The 17,507-nt window shown below is 34.0% G+C and overlaps 1 protein-coding gene across 12 annotated transcripts in view; it reads left to right on the top strand.

Moving 5' to 3' along the window:
- EXOC6 (exocyst complex component 6) overlaps positions 1-17,507 on the top strand; it is an 86,748-nt gene that overhangs the window by 31,932 nt on the left and 37,309 nt on the right. For 7 of the 12 annotated variants that reach the window (XR_001467181.4, XR_005860624.2, XM_015288612.4 and 4 more), the window contains exons 9-18: positions 672-755; positions 849-895; positions 1,187-1,307; positions 2,685-2,756; positions 3,413-3,510; positions 4,600-4,705; positions 5,699-5,808; positions 6,836-6,947; positions 8,660-8,794; positions 13,250-13,429. Coding sequence is in view for 10 of the 12 variants with exons in the window: in XM_015288612.4 (XP_015144098.1) it covers positions 672-755; positions 849-895; positions 1,187-1,307; positions 2,685-2,756; positions 3,413-3,510; positions 4,600-4,705; positions 5,699-5,808; positions 6,836-6,947; positions 8,660-8,794; positions 13,250-13,429 (1,065 nt within the window). In the remaining 2 variants the exon portion in view is untranslated. Of the gene's footprint in view, positions 1-671; positions 756-848; positions 896-1,186; positions 1,308-2,684; positions 2,757-3,412; positions 3,511-4,599; positions 4,706-5,698; positions 5,809-6,835; positions 6,948-8,659; positions 8,795-13,249; positions 13,430-16,374; positions 16,458-17,507 lie in introns of those variants that run through there. The other 5 variants (XM_015288608.4, XM_025151597.3, XM_015288614.4 and 2 more) reach the window with 2 other exon arrangements.

The raw sequence follows: 17,507 nt of genomic DNA, 5'->3' as shown, positions 1-17,507 counted from the left end.
CATTCAATAGGTAAATGAGTCAGTGTAGGACCAGTTTAAAGTGGACGGATGGTTTCTACTGAATGGTCATCCTAATGAGATGGCTAGGATGTCACTTGAATTCCTCACAATGTAATCATTAGGCATAGAAGGGGGTTGTATTTCAAGGACTGTGACAGGAGAAAAATCCATATCATTAATCTTTATATTTAACAATTCCAAAGGGAAGAAGTGAATATTAAATAAATTATAGGTGCTTTCTCCTCCAGCGAAGCTCCTGCATGTTCAAGTGTGGCATATAAACGCAGAAATGCTATTGCAACTTTGCTATGCAATCAGTTTCTTGACTAACCTGAAGATACATTTTAAGACACAATGAGTTTCAGCTGTAGAACAACAGATAATATGCCTTATGCATAAACATAAATAGTTATTCAAATGCAAAATATTGTATGACAATATGTTGATGAGCAAAATTTTTCTATATATATTTTTCTTCTTTTAAATACATATGTACAATCTGTATATTTCATGCATTTTAAACCTCATTAATGTCAGCAAGAAGTCTGTGTGTGAAACAAATGCATAATATGTATCTTAATTTAAAACAGATTATTCTACACTTAAATTAATAAGTGTTTTTTAATACTTAGAGGATGACCTTGTTTTAACTACTTTTGTCTTCTTTTTAGGGTGATGGAGAAATATTTGAAAATTACTACAGAAAGCAAAGAAGGAAACAAGCGAGACTAGTTCTGCAGCCACAATCAAGCATGGTAACCAATCTTTTACTTTTTACATTAACTTAGATTGTACCTAATACTTAGTGGTATTTTTATTCCTAAACTTGTTTTCTTTTTCACTGCAAGCATGAAACAGTAGAAGGCTATAGAAGATACTTCAGTCAAATTGTAGGGTAAGTTTCCTACATGGAGATTTACTTCAGTTTTACTGTACCGATTCTTAATTCATCCTTTATTCTCCCACTGCCCAAAAACTTTCTTAGTTTCTGCATAAATGATGTGGGTGGTGGTAGCTGGATTTGAGCAGTGAAGAGTATTCACATCCTACCAGTACAGTGCCCCCAAAAAACCCTCCAGTAAACTGGGCTCCAGCTGGCTCTAATCTAGATAATATTTATCTCTTAATATTAGAGCAAATTCTACTCTTTCACTGAGAACTTAATTGAAGTATTGCTTTGTTTTAGTTTCTTTGTAGTAGAAGACCATATTTTACATGTAACCCAAGGACTGGTAACTAGAACGTATACTGATGAACTCTGGAACATGGCCCTTTCAAAGATCATTGCTGTTCTTAGAACACACTCCGTAAGTGAGAAGATTTATCAATATTTCAGTTTAAATCCTTTTACTTAAGAGCTCTGTGTATTTAAATCTGAGATGATGACAAAGTGAAAAATTAAACCTCTCTGGTGTTTTCTTTTCCTTGTGATTAAAAATTGCTCAGATTTGGGAGGGAGCCTGCCAAGCTTTTGTTGTTCCTGACAGTATCAGGCTGTGATCCACAGCCATGGGCTATTTGCATAATCCTCCACTGATTTACAACTCACTGGGTCTTCCAAACCTTCTCTTAGTCCAGCAGTTTAGAATATGCAGAGTTAATCTGCTGTTATTATTGCAATCCTTCCTCATTAGTCTCAACTGACCTCTTCATTAGATCAGATTGAATAGTTCAGCACTGAAAGCACCACCAGGAAATAGTTCCTAATTATCATTCCAAATGCTGTGTTTCCAAAATAAACTCCACCAGCAAAACCCTCGAAGCTATCTCTTCAGTGCTATGGTAGTAGTATGTTTATTTTGTAGTAACAGTATTAGAAAAAAATTTCATGATGTTAGAATGTACTGAGTATTTCAGTTTATTCAAAACGCATCTTCTAAAGTTACATTTCAACTCTAGCTCAAATGGTGCTGCCTGATATTTCTTATTCCTCTGTGGAAACCAGTGGAATGTTCCTGTTTGCTGAGAATGCCTGTTAGCAAGTTGTTTCAGAGCTTACCAGGCTGGTTGGGCATAATTTTTGCTATCAGAAAATGTTGAAGAATTTTACCTTTCTCTTTTTGATGTTTGCCAGTGGCAGTTTCTTTACACAATGTCATTTTTACTATGATTGGTCTATAATCTAAGGAATGTTTTACAACTCATGTATGTGTAGAAAAAATGGGGAAGAATTCAAATTGTAACTATAGTTTTATCACAGGAACTTTACAGATCAACATTACATCAGATTTACCAATGCTTTTAAATTCTACTTAGACCCAGGCTTAGTGTTCAAAAGAAAGTGCTGTGGAAATCTCTGATGTTGGTTTAGCAAAACATTTTGATGTGTGCTTATATGCCATTAAAATAAATGTAATTTGCTAATTTTTAATCTCAGTACAACACTAACATTTGTTGTATCTCATGTTTTAGTTTACTTTTTTTCTGAGCTTTTATGTTAGTGACTTAAGTCTTGACATTGACTAACATAAAAAGTTAGTCAACTTCATGAGAAGTTGAACAAATACTTTTATGTAACTGCACTGCATGAAGGTAAGTGAATCTAAGTTGTTTTAACCAATGCAGTCAGTCAGGGATACAGGTAAGGCTGTAGAGTTCAGCCTTCCTTCTGTGCTAATGTTCTTTGAAGACATATGTTCAGTATTTTGAATCATTTTAACAAAACCAGAATTTCTTGCTTTCAGTCATATTGCAATGATCCTGACCTTGTTCTGGAACTGAAGAATCTCATTGTGGTATTTGCTGATACTTTACAGGTGGGTATTATATTAGCAATTTAACTGAAATTCATAGAGCCAAATTGAGGTGAATACAATGTTTTGGATCCCCCCGACGTCATATATATAAGTCAAGAGCAAAATTATGGAATAATGTTTTAAATAATAAAAATATCTGTACTTTATGCCCTGGATCCTCCTTTTCAGTATTACCAACTGAATGTATGTATTTTGGGTGATCCAGTTAGCATCAGGATAGTCATATCTATGTTACTGTTAGCTTTGTTTGTATCTTGTGAACATTTTTGTCTTTTGTAAATGCTTTACTTCTGAACTTAAACATGAATTAACAGTCTAGCCATCATTAACTGTCAAGGGGATGACCAAATGAATATCACTGGCAAATATTCTTCTAACATTTACCAGACTGATAAAAAAAGATTAGCTGTCTGCATAAATATGAAGTTAAAACGTTACAGAAAAATGGGACAGATTTCTGCTTGAGAGCTGAAAGCATGGTAAAAAATATTTTGTAAGAATGTAATAAATAATCTTTTAGTTGTGTATTTTGAGTAGTATAATCTGATTTGTAGAAGTGATAAGATTGATCACCCTTATTTCAGAGTCTTGAAGATATAATAAGAATGAACAAGTTAGTTCTTGAATTATCCATCCTTTTCATTTTTATACCTTAGGGTTATGGTTTCCCTGTGAATCGACTCTTTGATCTTTTATTTGAGATAAGAGACCAGTACAATGAAACACTTCTTAAAAAGTGGTCTGGATTGTTCAGGTTAGTATTTCAAAATAATTGTGACTTTCATATTGCATTTATTGCTTTTTGTCTTTAAATTTTGTTGCAGTTGTAATTCTGGAAGACTGACTGAGTCAGTATTGCATATGAAGTTTGGATTAGATAGAACTAATATATTCATTGCATGTAACTAATATTTAGGAGAAGAACCATTGAGGACTGCTACTGTAATTAACAGGGAGAAGAAACCTTCCCTCTTAGGGACTTTGGTGGAGAAATACCAAGAGAAGGACACCTGTTCTTCATTAGTAACTTAATCAGCCAGGCAACTGCAATAGGCTGTTGCCAATAGGTTGTCTTAATGTTTAAAGTCGGACGTTACGTGTATATTACTGTTACACTTTTGTTGTTGCCAATATGTCTTCATGTTCTTTCAATGCAAGTGGGTTTCCATGTGCTCTTTGGAATCATTTTTTGAACAAATAGTTAACTCAGGAGTAGGGTAGTATGGGACTGTACTCCAAAGCCTGTTCTCAGATACAGAGTATGATGTGTAAATGTGCAGATATTGTTTACCATAAAAGATGTTGAATCATATTACAGAAAATCTTAAAATTAAATTGACCACTTAGACTCCAACTCAATGGACTAGTAGAGAAGTCCAGAGGGTACTTCAGTAAAGCCGTGCACATTTGCCTATTTAAGTTCTCTGAATCATCTCCATTAGCACACGTAGCTGTGATACTGAAGCTGGATGCTCTGAGTATCTAGCTTTAGGTAGGCAAAGTGTAGGTAAACATCTCCTTACAGTTTTTCCTGGAATAGACTTGTTGTTCTGAAGTTCCTTTGCTATGTTGTGCTGTTAGACATGCTTAATAAATGTTTTCAGCTTTTTTTACTCTGTGATTGGAGATAGCTTAAAAAGTTACGGTATAGTAATTACTTTCAAATTCTTCTAAACGTAATTCAGACTTCTGAAATTAGAATTATTCCTGTTAATAATATTTTGACATTGCACACGTAAATGTAGTAGTAAAATATATATTCATTAACATGTTTTGTTATTGTAAAGTACTGTTAATAAATTACGTATCCTTATTTTTGTCACTTTATTAACTAATTCACCAGGGATATTTTTGAAGCAGATAACTACAGCCCTATTCCTGTAGCAAATGAAGAGGAATACAAAATAGTTATAAGCAAATTTCCTTTTCAAGATTCAGAACTCGATAAGGTAAGGAAAAGTTTTATGTTATTAAGACTTGCCAAAATCCAATTTGGAATGGTTAGAATAGAAATTATATTTGTAATTAGAAAGTAATTAAAAATAGAAAAGCTAGGTAGATTAAGAGTGTAATTATGTATTCATAAATAAATATGAAAATTAAAGCTCTAATCACTCGCTCTGATGTTTGAGTGAATAATGAGACCTACTGTTTTGTAAACAAATTAATAATTCATTTTAATTAATACAGTCTTTATTTAATGAGTTAACTTAATTTTGTTGCCACAGATTGGGTTTTGTAACCCATGGTATGTTATATGCTGTAGCTTTGCAGAAATACAGGTAATGATCATCAGGGATATACTAGAGATAGCAATTTCATTATTTCACTTTGTAAATTAGTTATTTATTATCTGAATATGTGGGGCAAAGTAGATATGAAAGGACTGTAAATAATTCTGCTGTACTGGTATCCCAGTGGGATATTCTTTCATAGCATCAGCCATTCTTTCTAAAATTTTCTTTCATAGAAGGGTGATTAGTATGCTCTGCCTTCTGAAAGCGATTTTGATGGAACCGATCAAGTAATAACAAACCCATGATAGAATTTGCATAAATTAAAGCACAGTGGGAGTAACTGGTGTAGAGGGAAACTGGTTTATTCAAGATCCACTGCTGCGGATGCCTGAAAATGGACTCTAATTTTGTAATTCAGCAGGAATATAGCTGATAGAGAACAATAAACACAGTATTTTAGTAGATCGTAATAAAAAAATAAACACAGTAATTTAGTAAATTGTAATTTAAATAAGTGGTTACGGTACGTTTTGTTTATAAGATGTTTAAATAGATACAGAAGTCAGCTCAATATACACCACTGAATATATTTGGTTAAAAACGGAAAAACTTAAGATAGATGAAAATATTGGTAGTGTTAAGTGATTTTCCAGTGTTTAATACCAATCTCTCCTTAGAATCAGAGGATTATCTTTATTTTTACAGCAATGCTTTCCAAAGAAGCTCCCAATGTCTCAGTCAGTGCCTCAGATATATATCCAGGTTAAGGAATTCATTTATGCAAGCCTTAAGTTTTCAGAATCACTTCACCGCAGGTAATCTATAAGTATTGTCAATGTGAATGAGTATAAACCATCCTATAACTTACAGGTGAACTTAGAATTTATATTAACTTGGAAATACGTTTTCCTGGGTGCTTACTTGCTATTTTTGTTTCATAAGTTATATGTGTAATTCTTTATATTTTATCTGTGATTCCCAGTACTATAATATATATTTCATGTGTGTATATATACATACATGTCACGTAAGTATGTACATGTAAGTATGGAATGCATGTATGTGTAGATGAATTTAGCTTGGTGTAGTGAGTACACCAAAGCAGTGCTAGGGCTTTTTTAACAGTACTGACTGATTTGGATAATCCAGAGCTTTTTTTGTTTAACAAAGCCTGTACGATTTCAAAAGTATACTTTAATAATGATCATTTCTGAAATAATTGTGTAGCGTTCCCGATTACTTTAAACACCTTACCATTTTCAGTGCTTTGAGTTTCCCTAGTAATTATTTTTCCTGCAATGGAACGTGCTGTCTGCATGCTAATTCCCTCTTCTTTCCCACCTTTTCCTAAAGGAAAACATAACATTTCTGACATCTCCTGCTTTCTTGTGAACCTCTAAAGCTCAGTTATAATTATGTAAAATAATGTGGCAGGTCTGAAATCTGGGAGTTATTTGTGGCTGCTCACCCACTTCTGCTCCGTTAAAGATGTAAATGAATTGCTTTCACACGTTCTTAATTGTTACTGTTTATAATTTACACGTACTAATTGGTGCGTGTTGACCTCTGTGGTAACTCATTACAAAACACAAATTACTCTTTCCTAACTGCTGTGTCAATAAACACGTCCAAAATCTAAAAATAACAGGTTTTGCTTCAATGTTGAAATGTAGTTAATGGATAATTTGGTAAATGAAAGAGGTGTTTTGTGTGTTAGATCACAGATGACTTGAAGCAACTAGAAATTCAATGCACATGGATAATTCTGAACACTAAAAGTTCCCTTTGTAAGGAAGAAATTGAGTTTTACTGTCATGTTTTAAAAATGCTCTTTTATTTCAGCTCAACAGAAATAGATGACATGCTTAGAAAATCGACAAATTTGCTGCTAACAAGAACTCTCAGTAGTTGTTTACAGAACCTAATTAAGAAACCTCATATAGGTTTAACAGAGGTAAGTTTTAAAATATGCACCCGAAACTAAATCTTCTGAGGAAATTAGTGCTAAAACTGTTCTTGTAAATGTGGACATAATATAGTATCGAGATTAGGTAAGAAAAGTAAGCAGTGTTTACTTTAAAATTGAAATTTTAATGAGCTGAGAAACGTATAAAAAACTGTCAGTGGCTGTGACATAAACAAAAAACCAAACAAACAATCAAAAACAATGTGGATCAAAAACAATGTTGGAAGTGTATCTACATAAGGATGCTTACTGACAGATGGCAACAAACAAGTTCTGCCTCCTGTATAATAAACGGAGTTGCAAGAAACTACTCTTGCTACTCTGCTTGCATCAAGGCACAGTTCATGTGTGCTACTTCTGTCCAGTAATTAGTCGGACATTGCTGAATTTCTTTTTCCTCCTTAAAATAGAATATTAATAAAAAAATGTTTTTCATGTGAGCTATGTGAGTGAAGTCACTGAGTAAACCTGTCAGATGAGCATATCCAAAATCTGAAGTTGAGATGGGAATTAATTTTTATATTAATTGTTAGTGAAACATTTTGGTAGGTTTATGCATATTTTTTCTTCTTCATAACTCTGTTTAGTGTGTTTATTGGGCAAAATACAGTAGGGTGAAATAGCAAATCATGCTGTGAACATTCACTGCAGGTACATATGAGGTCAGGAGTACCGGCTGAAAGATGATGCATGATGCTACTGGAAAGGAGTTAGGCTGCTGCCATTAGTGCAGTGTCATTTTCGTATTTAATTTTGCCATAAAAATGGCAAGAATCTCTTGTGTAGATGAAATAAAAAGAAGATCAGGAGGAGGGAAAAGCTCTAATTCATATATTGCCACATTTGTATGTTAAGCCATAAAATTTTTCTGAGAAAGTTTTCTACATTCTTGAAATTGGTACAGGATATGAAAAAAATCACTAGTATTTTTTAGGTATTCAAATATCAGGATGGTATGTTATGATTAAAAAAAAAAAAAAAAGTTTAAAAGATAGATCTGTTACTTTTCCAAACATTACATTGGTGTTCCTTAAAAGGTATTGGAGCCAGACTGCAAGTAGTGAGGATATCAGAAATCATACATCATTGTTTCAGTTATTATGCATTATCTGTGTCGTCTAATTTATAAACTGAATATGAATGAAGGTCCTGTCTATAAAAAGACATAAATTGTATCTGTATCATGTATATTTATATCTAGAGCATTATCGTTACCATTTAGGGGGGATGCAATCATATTTTTGAAATTTCCTAACTTCTTAATGCATTGCTTTTATGTATTTATGTATTTATTTAGGTATTTATTTAATTGCAGCAATGATGTTTGCTTAATTGCAGCAATGATGTTTGCTTCCTTGCTTTTGTAGTACAAATTAGTGATTCAATTTTGGCAAGATGGTATCCTTTATTTTTCGTTTTTTTAATTCTAAAATAAGAATTAAATTAATTTCACTGAGTAAGTGTCTACAATCTCCATTATTTAAATGCCATTTGTGTGTAAACTGTGGCATTACTCCTTACTGGTATTTGAAAGCTAACTTGAAAGCTAACTTGAAAGCTGTCAGTTAATAGCTGATAACCTGAAATACTGCAATAAAATTCCAGCAACACTGTTTCTGAAAGAAGTCCCCATTTACAAAAACCAAATGTCAATGGGTAATAGAAAAAGGCATTTTATGATAATTATTTGTTTCTTGTAGCTTGTTCAAATCATCATAAACACAACGCACCTGGAACTAGCCTGTAAATACCTTGAGGATTTTATCTCTAACATCACAAACATTTCACAAGTAACTGTTCACACTGCAAGGCTGTATGGACTTTCTACATTTAAGGTATGGTACATATCATCTCTTATGCAACCACATATGTAAGGTAATTCATTTGCAGTCATTTTAATGTATTCAAAAACGAAAGGAGAGTGAGGGGAAAGCTGCGTATTTTCTCATTCTGACTCTAAAAAAATCTGTTAGGAACTCAATTTTAACACTGAGTAGATAAACATTCGTTTTTATGTTATTGGTATGGGAATTTAATATACGAGAAGCATCCACATTCCCTCAGATGCCACTTTTATTAAGTTACAGAATGACAAATAAAGTTTGACTGCACCAGAAGCCTTCAATGGATTAAGCTCTAAGCAGTGTGTCATCTTGCATTTCTGAATGGAATCAAGCAAAACAGCTACTGTAATTTGACATGTTTTATGTTTGTGGTTTATTCTCAGACTGTGTAATGATAATATAAAAGCAGTATTTAGTACATGTTACAAGGCATAGTTTATCCAATTGTTTCTAGAATTCATGTTTTTATTTAATATCCTTTACATTTACCTGCACAGTAATGCTTGTTAAAATGGAAATAGGGCTAGATAAGTGTATGGGAACTGTTGAATCACGGCCTGAACCTCTGATTGACCACCTGAGGCAAGCACTGACTCAGACACAGGACCACAGGTGAAGGCAATTCACCTTTGTGACCAGAGAGGGTGGAGCCTGACTCCACCTCTCCTAGACCCCATTTAAGGGCTGACTGCCACTGAGGAAGGATCTCTCTGGAGATTGTTCCTCATGGAGTTTTTCACGAGCTTACAATGTTGGTGAGCACTTTAATTTGTCTATGATTATCTTCTCCAACGGGGTAATCTTACTAAGCCTGACTTTTCTGTATGCTTATTGATCATCCAGTACTTTAAAACATCTGTGTTCTTATTGACATTATAGTATGAACAATTATATTTGTGTATAGTTATCTACAAAACTTTATTTTTCATCTTTAAATAAAATTATCTTCAGAGAAGGATTTTTTCAAATTTTGTGATTTTTTTAATCACTTACATCTCCATGACTGAATGGTTGAGATTATAATCTTCAACTCTGTTCATTCAGAAAGCAAACCTGTTTACTATATGGAATCACAGGTATTCACATCAAAGGTTTCAAAGCATTCTCATGAGCAATACGATATTCCTTGAGAGGGCATTGGGATGGCAGTTAAAGGAGCAGCATTCTCTGTCAAGCTTTGCTGCTAGCAAACTAGGAGATCAGAAATCAGTCACTTAACCTCTGCATTTCTTCGTTTCTCTCTGTTTGTAAGCAAGAATGTAAATGACCCATTGTAAAATAATTTTAAACGTGCCATAAATTAGTAATAATAGAAACTCTCTATCGACAATAAATGCAACCAGGTGGTTGCATAGATTGCAAAATCAAGTTTTGGAATTCATATATGTAAAGTAAGGCAGAAATTACTTCATCAACCAAGTCTAGCCATGTAGCTTTTTCTTTGGTTAGAACAGAAGTAAATTTGTGTTCTTTGTGAGGAGGAAAGGGATTTCAGGTTTTCTTTCTGAAGAAAACATTGCTACAGAAGAATAATCCTGTATGGGTCATTTTATCTAGTAAATTCAGCCAGTGCGTTGCCTTCCCAGTTACTTGGGACTCCTATGTAGAGATTTTTGGAAAAGAAACACAACATCCAAAAAAGTCCCAAGAGATTCCAAAGCAACTATAAGTTGAACTTGAGGTATGTGGATTTTTTTTTACAGTATACGTTGGATCAAAGGCAGATGGGATGAGGAGGATTAATCCTATTGAGAGTAGTTCTGTTTTCTGCACCCCATTTTTTTTCCCCTTGGTGTAATATGTGGCTTATTCTATATTGATGTCCCCTCTGGCATACGTTAAAAGATCGATGAGGTAGAAAAAGGCATCATCATCATCATTGCAATACACTTTATATTTCCAATTGATTGCCAGTGATTTTCCACTTTGTTTTTTTTTTTTTTTTTGGCTAAAGATTTCTTGAATAAGACAAAGTAGAAAAGGCATAGCAGGTGTAGTGAGGTTACCATTCCTTTTGAAACCATTACCATTTAATGACTTCCAGCTGCACCAGGGAAGGTTCAGGCTGGATATTAGGAAATACTACTTCTCTGGAAGGGTGGTCAGGCACTGGAATGGGCTGCCCAGAGAGGAGGTGGAGTCACCGACCCTGGTGGTGTTCAAAGAGCATTTGGATGTTGTGTTAAGGGACATGGTTTAGTGGGAACCATTGGTGAAGGGCGAATGGTTGGACTGCATGATCCTGTGGGTCTTTTCCAACCTTAGTGATTCTGTGATTCCCCTGCCAGTACAATCTTACTAGTTTTGACCTATCGTATAGGTCTAGGCTATGTTGGTTGTTATACACCAGTAGTGCCTGTATGTATTTGAATTTTCATGTTTGTGGATATTTTCTTGTAAGGCCAATTCATACTTTTCCTAACAAACGTCTAATAAATAATAACTGAAAGTTTACATCACATTTTGTGCTAATGGCTTTTGCTTTAATTTATGTTCAACTACTATCTAAAGTATGTAAGTTTCATTGGAGAAAATCACAGAATATTATAGCTGTGTACTAGAGCTGAGCTTAGTACCTGGGATGTTCAGCAAAGTTCAGAGCGAACAGAAACATATAAGGAAAATGTTCTGTTTTCTCTCCTATCTCTTTTCCTGGAGAACCTGTTAGCACAACGTTCTCTACTTATAGCAGAAAATTCTTTTCTCATTAATCCTTTTTAAAAAATTTATATTTAATGAAAAACTGCATGTAGTTCCCCAGCTGGGCCCTCATAGGGTTTGGTATGTTCTACAGTTTTTTTTACAATTTTACAATAAATTTATCTCCTGGTGGCAAATCATGTCACTCCCATTCTTTGAGTGATCAAAACTCTCCTTTATTAGTGGTGTTTGCGTTCCATGAGATGATCCCAAAAATACATCCATACTGTTGTTTTTCTTGTTTCTCTTTTTCTTTAAATAAAAGTGCTCAGATCTGTTTCATTGCTGCTATTTCTGAGGGCTGCCTTTCCCCTTTTATTATTGGATGTAAGATGCCATTTTAAAATACCATTCAAACTCTCCTAGCATTCTTTTGTAACAGTGTAAAAGTAAAGACAAGTACAAATGAAAAACAAATAAACAACCTCTCTGCCCTCAAAACACCACCACCTTTCTTCATTTTTATCATATAAAAAAACTGTGTAGCTTTCAGTATTTACAACATACTTTACAGCTTTGGATGGCTGAGTGCAGTTGTGGATACCATTGTATTCCTTTGCTTCTTTAAATCAGCAGACACTCTGAACAAAAACAGATAAATCTGTAGATCTAGTTGGTAGAATTTCTTTAACTCAGGGTCTCAGTATTAGGCTATGCAATGGCTGTTCAAGAGCCAGATACACAGCATCGAATCCTTTGCCCACAGAGGAAAAAAGTTTGTTTCTAAACCTAATCTTCCTCTTAGAAAAAAGCTATTTAACAGAACTGCCCCGTTTACCTTGGTCATATTTCTTATGGGGGAAATCTGGTGAGCTTTTAAAAGATTTTTATTGCAATTATGTCACAAAGATAAAAGAGTATTTTCTTTGCTTTTAGAACTCATCCCATGTCTGAATACTGCTAATTTGTGTTTTCTTCACTTGTACGTGTTTCACAATGCTGTTTCTTGGAAGTACCCTCTGGATTTGAAGTCCATTTTCTAGTCTGCTCATGCTTTTTTTAGTGTGCACTCTCTGCTTGAAGTGTTGGCAGCATGCTGCTTCTGTTGTAACCCAATAACCAAAGCAGAATAAATGATAGCCAAAAACAGGCTTCCAGAAACAAAAACTAATGGGTTGATTTTGTCATTGCTATTTAGTAGGAACGATTAGCTGGTGAAGATGATACATCCACTCCGTAAATGATTTGGGTTTTCTTTGCTTTGTAGACCAAGTGATCACACTAAACTTAAGCAAATATGTTTGCAAGCCTTGTCGCTATAGATTGTTGAAACTGAAGTCTCATCATTAATTTGAAACTTCAAAAAAAGGCTTAACTTTTATTTAAACTGTTATAGTCATCTACAGAACTATGATTGTCAGCATATTTGACATGTTAACAGATTGTCAGATTCTTATGTGTTGGAGGAGAGCTGTATTTACAAGCTAGTTTTGCAGTAAAAGCGCTATTTCAGATTTGCACCTTTAAGATATCAATTACATAATTGTGCAATGATTGCTGGACCTCCTGCCATAGCAAATAAAATAATTGAGTGCTTTTGTTATTCATTTTGTAAAAGAGATCAAATAAACCTTATCTCAGGGTTAATAAATTTGTAAAGCTGAATGAAACATGATACATACCTACAAGCTAACATAAACTTTTTTTTACCCTAAAAGTTTTCAGTTTCATTGATGAAAAATATTTAATCTATGTTCTAGTAATATTTTAGAATTCTGTTAATTGTGCAATTTTTTTTTCCCTCAGGATGCAAGGCATGCTGCAGAAGGAGAAATATATACAAAATTAAACCAAAAAATAGATGAATTTATTCAGATTGCTGACTATGATTGGACAATGTCTGAATCAGACGGAAGAGCCAGTGGGTACTTAATGGACCTCATTAACTTCTTAAGAAGCACATTTCAAGTCTTTACTCATTTACCTGTAAGTGTTCAAAATTAAGTGTGATTTCAGTCCAGTGGAGCATTATTTTATAATATTAAGATTTTGAACCAATGCTAGCACATGAATATTTCAGTATTTTCAGTACAGATGTGCTTCAGATGTTTCAGTATGTTGATGATGCTTACCTATGATAATACTTAGAAAATGCTTTTGAATGCTCTAGAAGTAATGCAAACAACAGCTGATTTACAAATAAACGAAGAAGTTAGGTGGTTTTCTAGAGTAAGCAAGTCTTCAGATGTCCTTTGTTGTACAGTTGTGTACACATATATTGATTCAAAGGATTCTGAATTGGTGCAAGTCCTCCATTTGTGCAGATTCTAGAGGCCTTGGATTCTCGGAAGTTGTTTTCAGTTAAGTAGCTATGACCAAAAAAAAAAATAAATAAAAAATCATTCTTGTTAATTGAACATCATTGAAACAAGTCCCTGTTCTTATTCAAATATATCCTTTGTTACTTTGTGCCACTTGAAAAGGCACTAGTAACCTGTTTGATGTACTTCTTATGTTCCATTGTCCACTTTACCCTTCCTTTATGATGAAAACCCAAGATCTTCTAGTTGAAGCTATGGTCATAATAGTTTATACCTTTGTAGATGTGGAGTAACTTCAAGTCTTTCAAGATGCATCTGCTTTTTGTCAGTTTGTCCTTTGTTGCTGCTGTCATGCTGATGTGTGATTGCTTTACCCACATGCAATGCCTGTCAGGAATCAGTTCTCAATGCATAAATATTTTGAGGCTCCAGACTGGTAGATAATTTATTTACACTCACAGCAAGGTGCTGAAGCTGCTGACATAGTGGGCTTATCAAGTCTTCCAAATTATGTTAAGTGGCTGTGATTCTTTTTCTTTCTTTTTTTTTAATTACTCAAAGGCATAGCCAATTCAGTGTTGATGTGAATGGGAAGTATGAGGCACATGCTTCCATGCCAAGTCAACTGAGCAATTTTTTTAATAAAGGATAACATGCTTGTTGGTTAAATTCACTGTCACCTTTTTGTTACTTGTTGAATAAATGGCACTGCTCCTCAATGGTCATTTGTGTGTAGCAGGTGTGAACAATGATGTATAGCTGGTGATATAGGTCTTCTAAAATGGACTACAGACAGAAATTTAAGTGTCCTCTATGAGCTGAAAGAAAGTTGTAGTTTCCTTGGATGAGATAATTTGTTAGGAGGGTTGGAAATTAGCAGCTATGGCATTAAGAGACTTGAAAAACATTAAAGGAATAGAAATAAGTGCCTGAGGATGCAAGTCAACCTTTGGAGAAAAGTAGTTCCTACAAACTCTTTATTTTGTAATTTACAGCTCCAGCTTGTTAACTGGCCAGAGTTTATGGCTGGGCCGTCTAGTCTGGCAGGAGGTTTCCTGTTGATTTTGGTTTTCCCTCTGTATCACCCTGGCTCGGCAGATTGTAGAAACGTTTAGTTCTATAAATGCTGTGTATGAGCTGTGAAGACTTTATGAAAATGTGTGTACAGTGTAATTGTGGTGGTACTTATTAGATATTCAGTAGTAAGTTATTTTATCAAAAGACAATCTATAGTAAAGATTTTCAATGGCAAGCTCAGAACTAGATTCAATAACTCAGTAAAATACTAGTGCTATGGAGTCCTAAGCAAAACTGGATTAGCTTATGCCACAGTTAAAACTGGGAGGAGTTTTAGTATGTATTTCCATTAGCAGAATAAGAATGTCACCTTGTCATTTCTATAACAGTTTGTATTGCTGGCAGAAACAATCCTACTGCTCAGAATGTCAGAACCATGTCTGTAACTGGAAATAAAAAAAAATCCTGAGCAGTGGTTGTAATTTTAGAGAAAAAGAGTGGAACAAAGAGAGGAATCGTTTTCTATCATGGTATATCCTATGGTGTTGAAGGGGTTTTTGCTGGAGCTTGGGCATCAGCTTGCTTCGTTCATCCTCTGTAGTCTGGTTCAAGGGTTGTTGACATTCTATCTAATACTGTTTCAAACTCTAGTCTTCCAGTAGAGGTGTTATGATCCATTAACTTTTTGGTGGTTGTTGGATTTCTGTTGTTAGAGCCTTGTCTTGTTTCAGATGTATGTGTAGGCTGTGGAAACACACCCGAAGGTCTCCTTTTGTGCTCTCACCTGAGGCTATATTGAATTATTTCTGTAACAATGAAGACAAGTTTTAAAAACATACTTTCTCTGTTAAATGTTTTGTGCGATTTGTATTATTTTAATAGGAACATAAGAGATCTAAATCAGACCATGATCTCAATGTATTTGAACTTGCACACTTCATGGCACAAGTTTGCTGGAGTCTGTTAGACCCATGGAATCACTGGAAACATCTTACGTCTCTGAATGTTTTATTTCACTTAAGTTTTGCATTTCAACTTTCTCCTCTGTATATATGTACTGTGCTGTAGCATCAGTTTTGGAAAAGAAAATACATTCATTTCATCTTCCAGTTATATCACTGTTACCTTTACATTAACAATTATTTAAGGACTGTGTAACATTTCAATTATAACTCTCCTAAGCCATTCTAAATTTTGCCTGAATGAAGTATATTAATACTGTACAGATAGCCATTGTAGGCCTAGACAGTAAGCAAGGCATAAGTATTTTGGAATGTGTTATTTCTTATATAGAAGACTTTTTGGAAAGGCATAACAGATGTTTCCCAATTTGAAGTTTACTGTTTTGATATTTGGGCATACAGTTCTTTGTTAAAGAAAAACGTTTTATTGTTGAACTAGTATTATTTCAATTATAATCTCTTAGTTGTACATTGACAAAATACTTACAAATTATTATTACAAAATAATTTCACAGGTGTGGGTTTTTGTTTTTTTAAAGCAATTATGTACATATAATTGTTATTTTTGGAAACATTTCCTTATCTTTTATTGCTACCAACTTTTTATTCTTTTTTTTTTTGATGTTGACAGTACATCTTAATTTTTTTGTTTTGATTTGATTGCCTTACTGGTTTCCTTCTCAGAATAACAACAATGACCATGCAGCTATGTCGGTAAGTAGATGCAAGATGAAGAAAAAGCATGTGAACTGAAAAACTATGAACTGCCTGCAGGCTTATTGCTTCAATTCTTAATCATTTAATAAAAAGATATTTCTGTTTTGCTGATGACTTGTTGTGTACCTTGTGTGAGTGCATGCAGGAATCAGGTTAATGACTAACACAGGGCTTTCATACACTGGAATGGCAGGAGCCCTAAAAGCCTTGCAGAAGGCGGGTGGGTGTGCATTGCATCCCAAATGAGATCATTTAGAGGAGGCTCTGAAGCCTTTCAAAAGTGAGGTCAGGTATCAAAATGCAGCAATGAGGCATGCATGTAGAATTGAGGTAGAGTGATATAAAAGAATAAAGTATTAGTGAAAGGTCCGTCTTTTCTCTGCTGCATCTGTCTGGGGTCTAGGGAATGTGTTTCTCAAAATATATATATTTTTAGAAGATGATGGATTGCTTTTAGGAGTTCTTCCAAGCTCTGATTACTTTCAGGTCATCAATTTTTGTACAACAGTTTGTTTTGATTTGACATAACATTTCTATTATAATGAAAATGTTGAAATTATTATTATTACTTCAGTAGTTTTCTGTGAACATAAAATCCTGGTTTATCATGTCTAATGTAACTGAATTTTATTACTGTATGCTGCTTAATTGAACAAATGTACACCGTGCTATTCACTATGTAAGTGAATAAGCATATAGTGCACTTACTGTACAGTGTGGAGATTAATGCTATGAAAGATGTAAAATTTACAGTTAAAATCATGTTCTCAGGGAAAAGAATAATTAAATTGAGTTTAATAATGATAATTATATATAGTTTAATGTTAATGACCAGAGCAAAAGCTTTGATACTCAGTATCTAACTGGTCCGCAGATGTATTCTTGTATTCAATAAAGCATAAACTTCAAATACTTGTGCAAGAGATGGACAAATATGAAAAAGGCATTTTATTCTATTAGTTAAAACCTTCAGTTTGTGTTGAAACAACTGGCAGTAGTTACCAAAACAATTTAGAATTAAAATAAAATATATCAGTTAAAAGGGAA

Source organism: Gallus gallus, chromosome 6 (genome assembly GCF_016699485.2).
Source record: "Gallus gallus isolate bGalGal1 chromosome 6, bGalGal1.mat.broiler.GRCg7b, whole genome shotgun sequence".
Classification (NCBI taxonomy): Eukaryota; Metazoa; Chordata; class Aves; order Galliformes; family Phasianidae; genus Gallus; species Gallus gallus.
The sequence above is the reverse complement of the archived record's forward strand: the minus strand, read 5'-3'. Positions and strand labels throughout refer to the sequence as shown.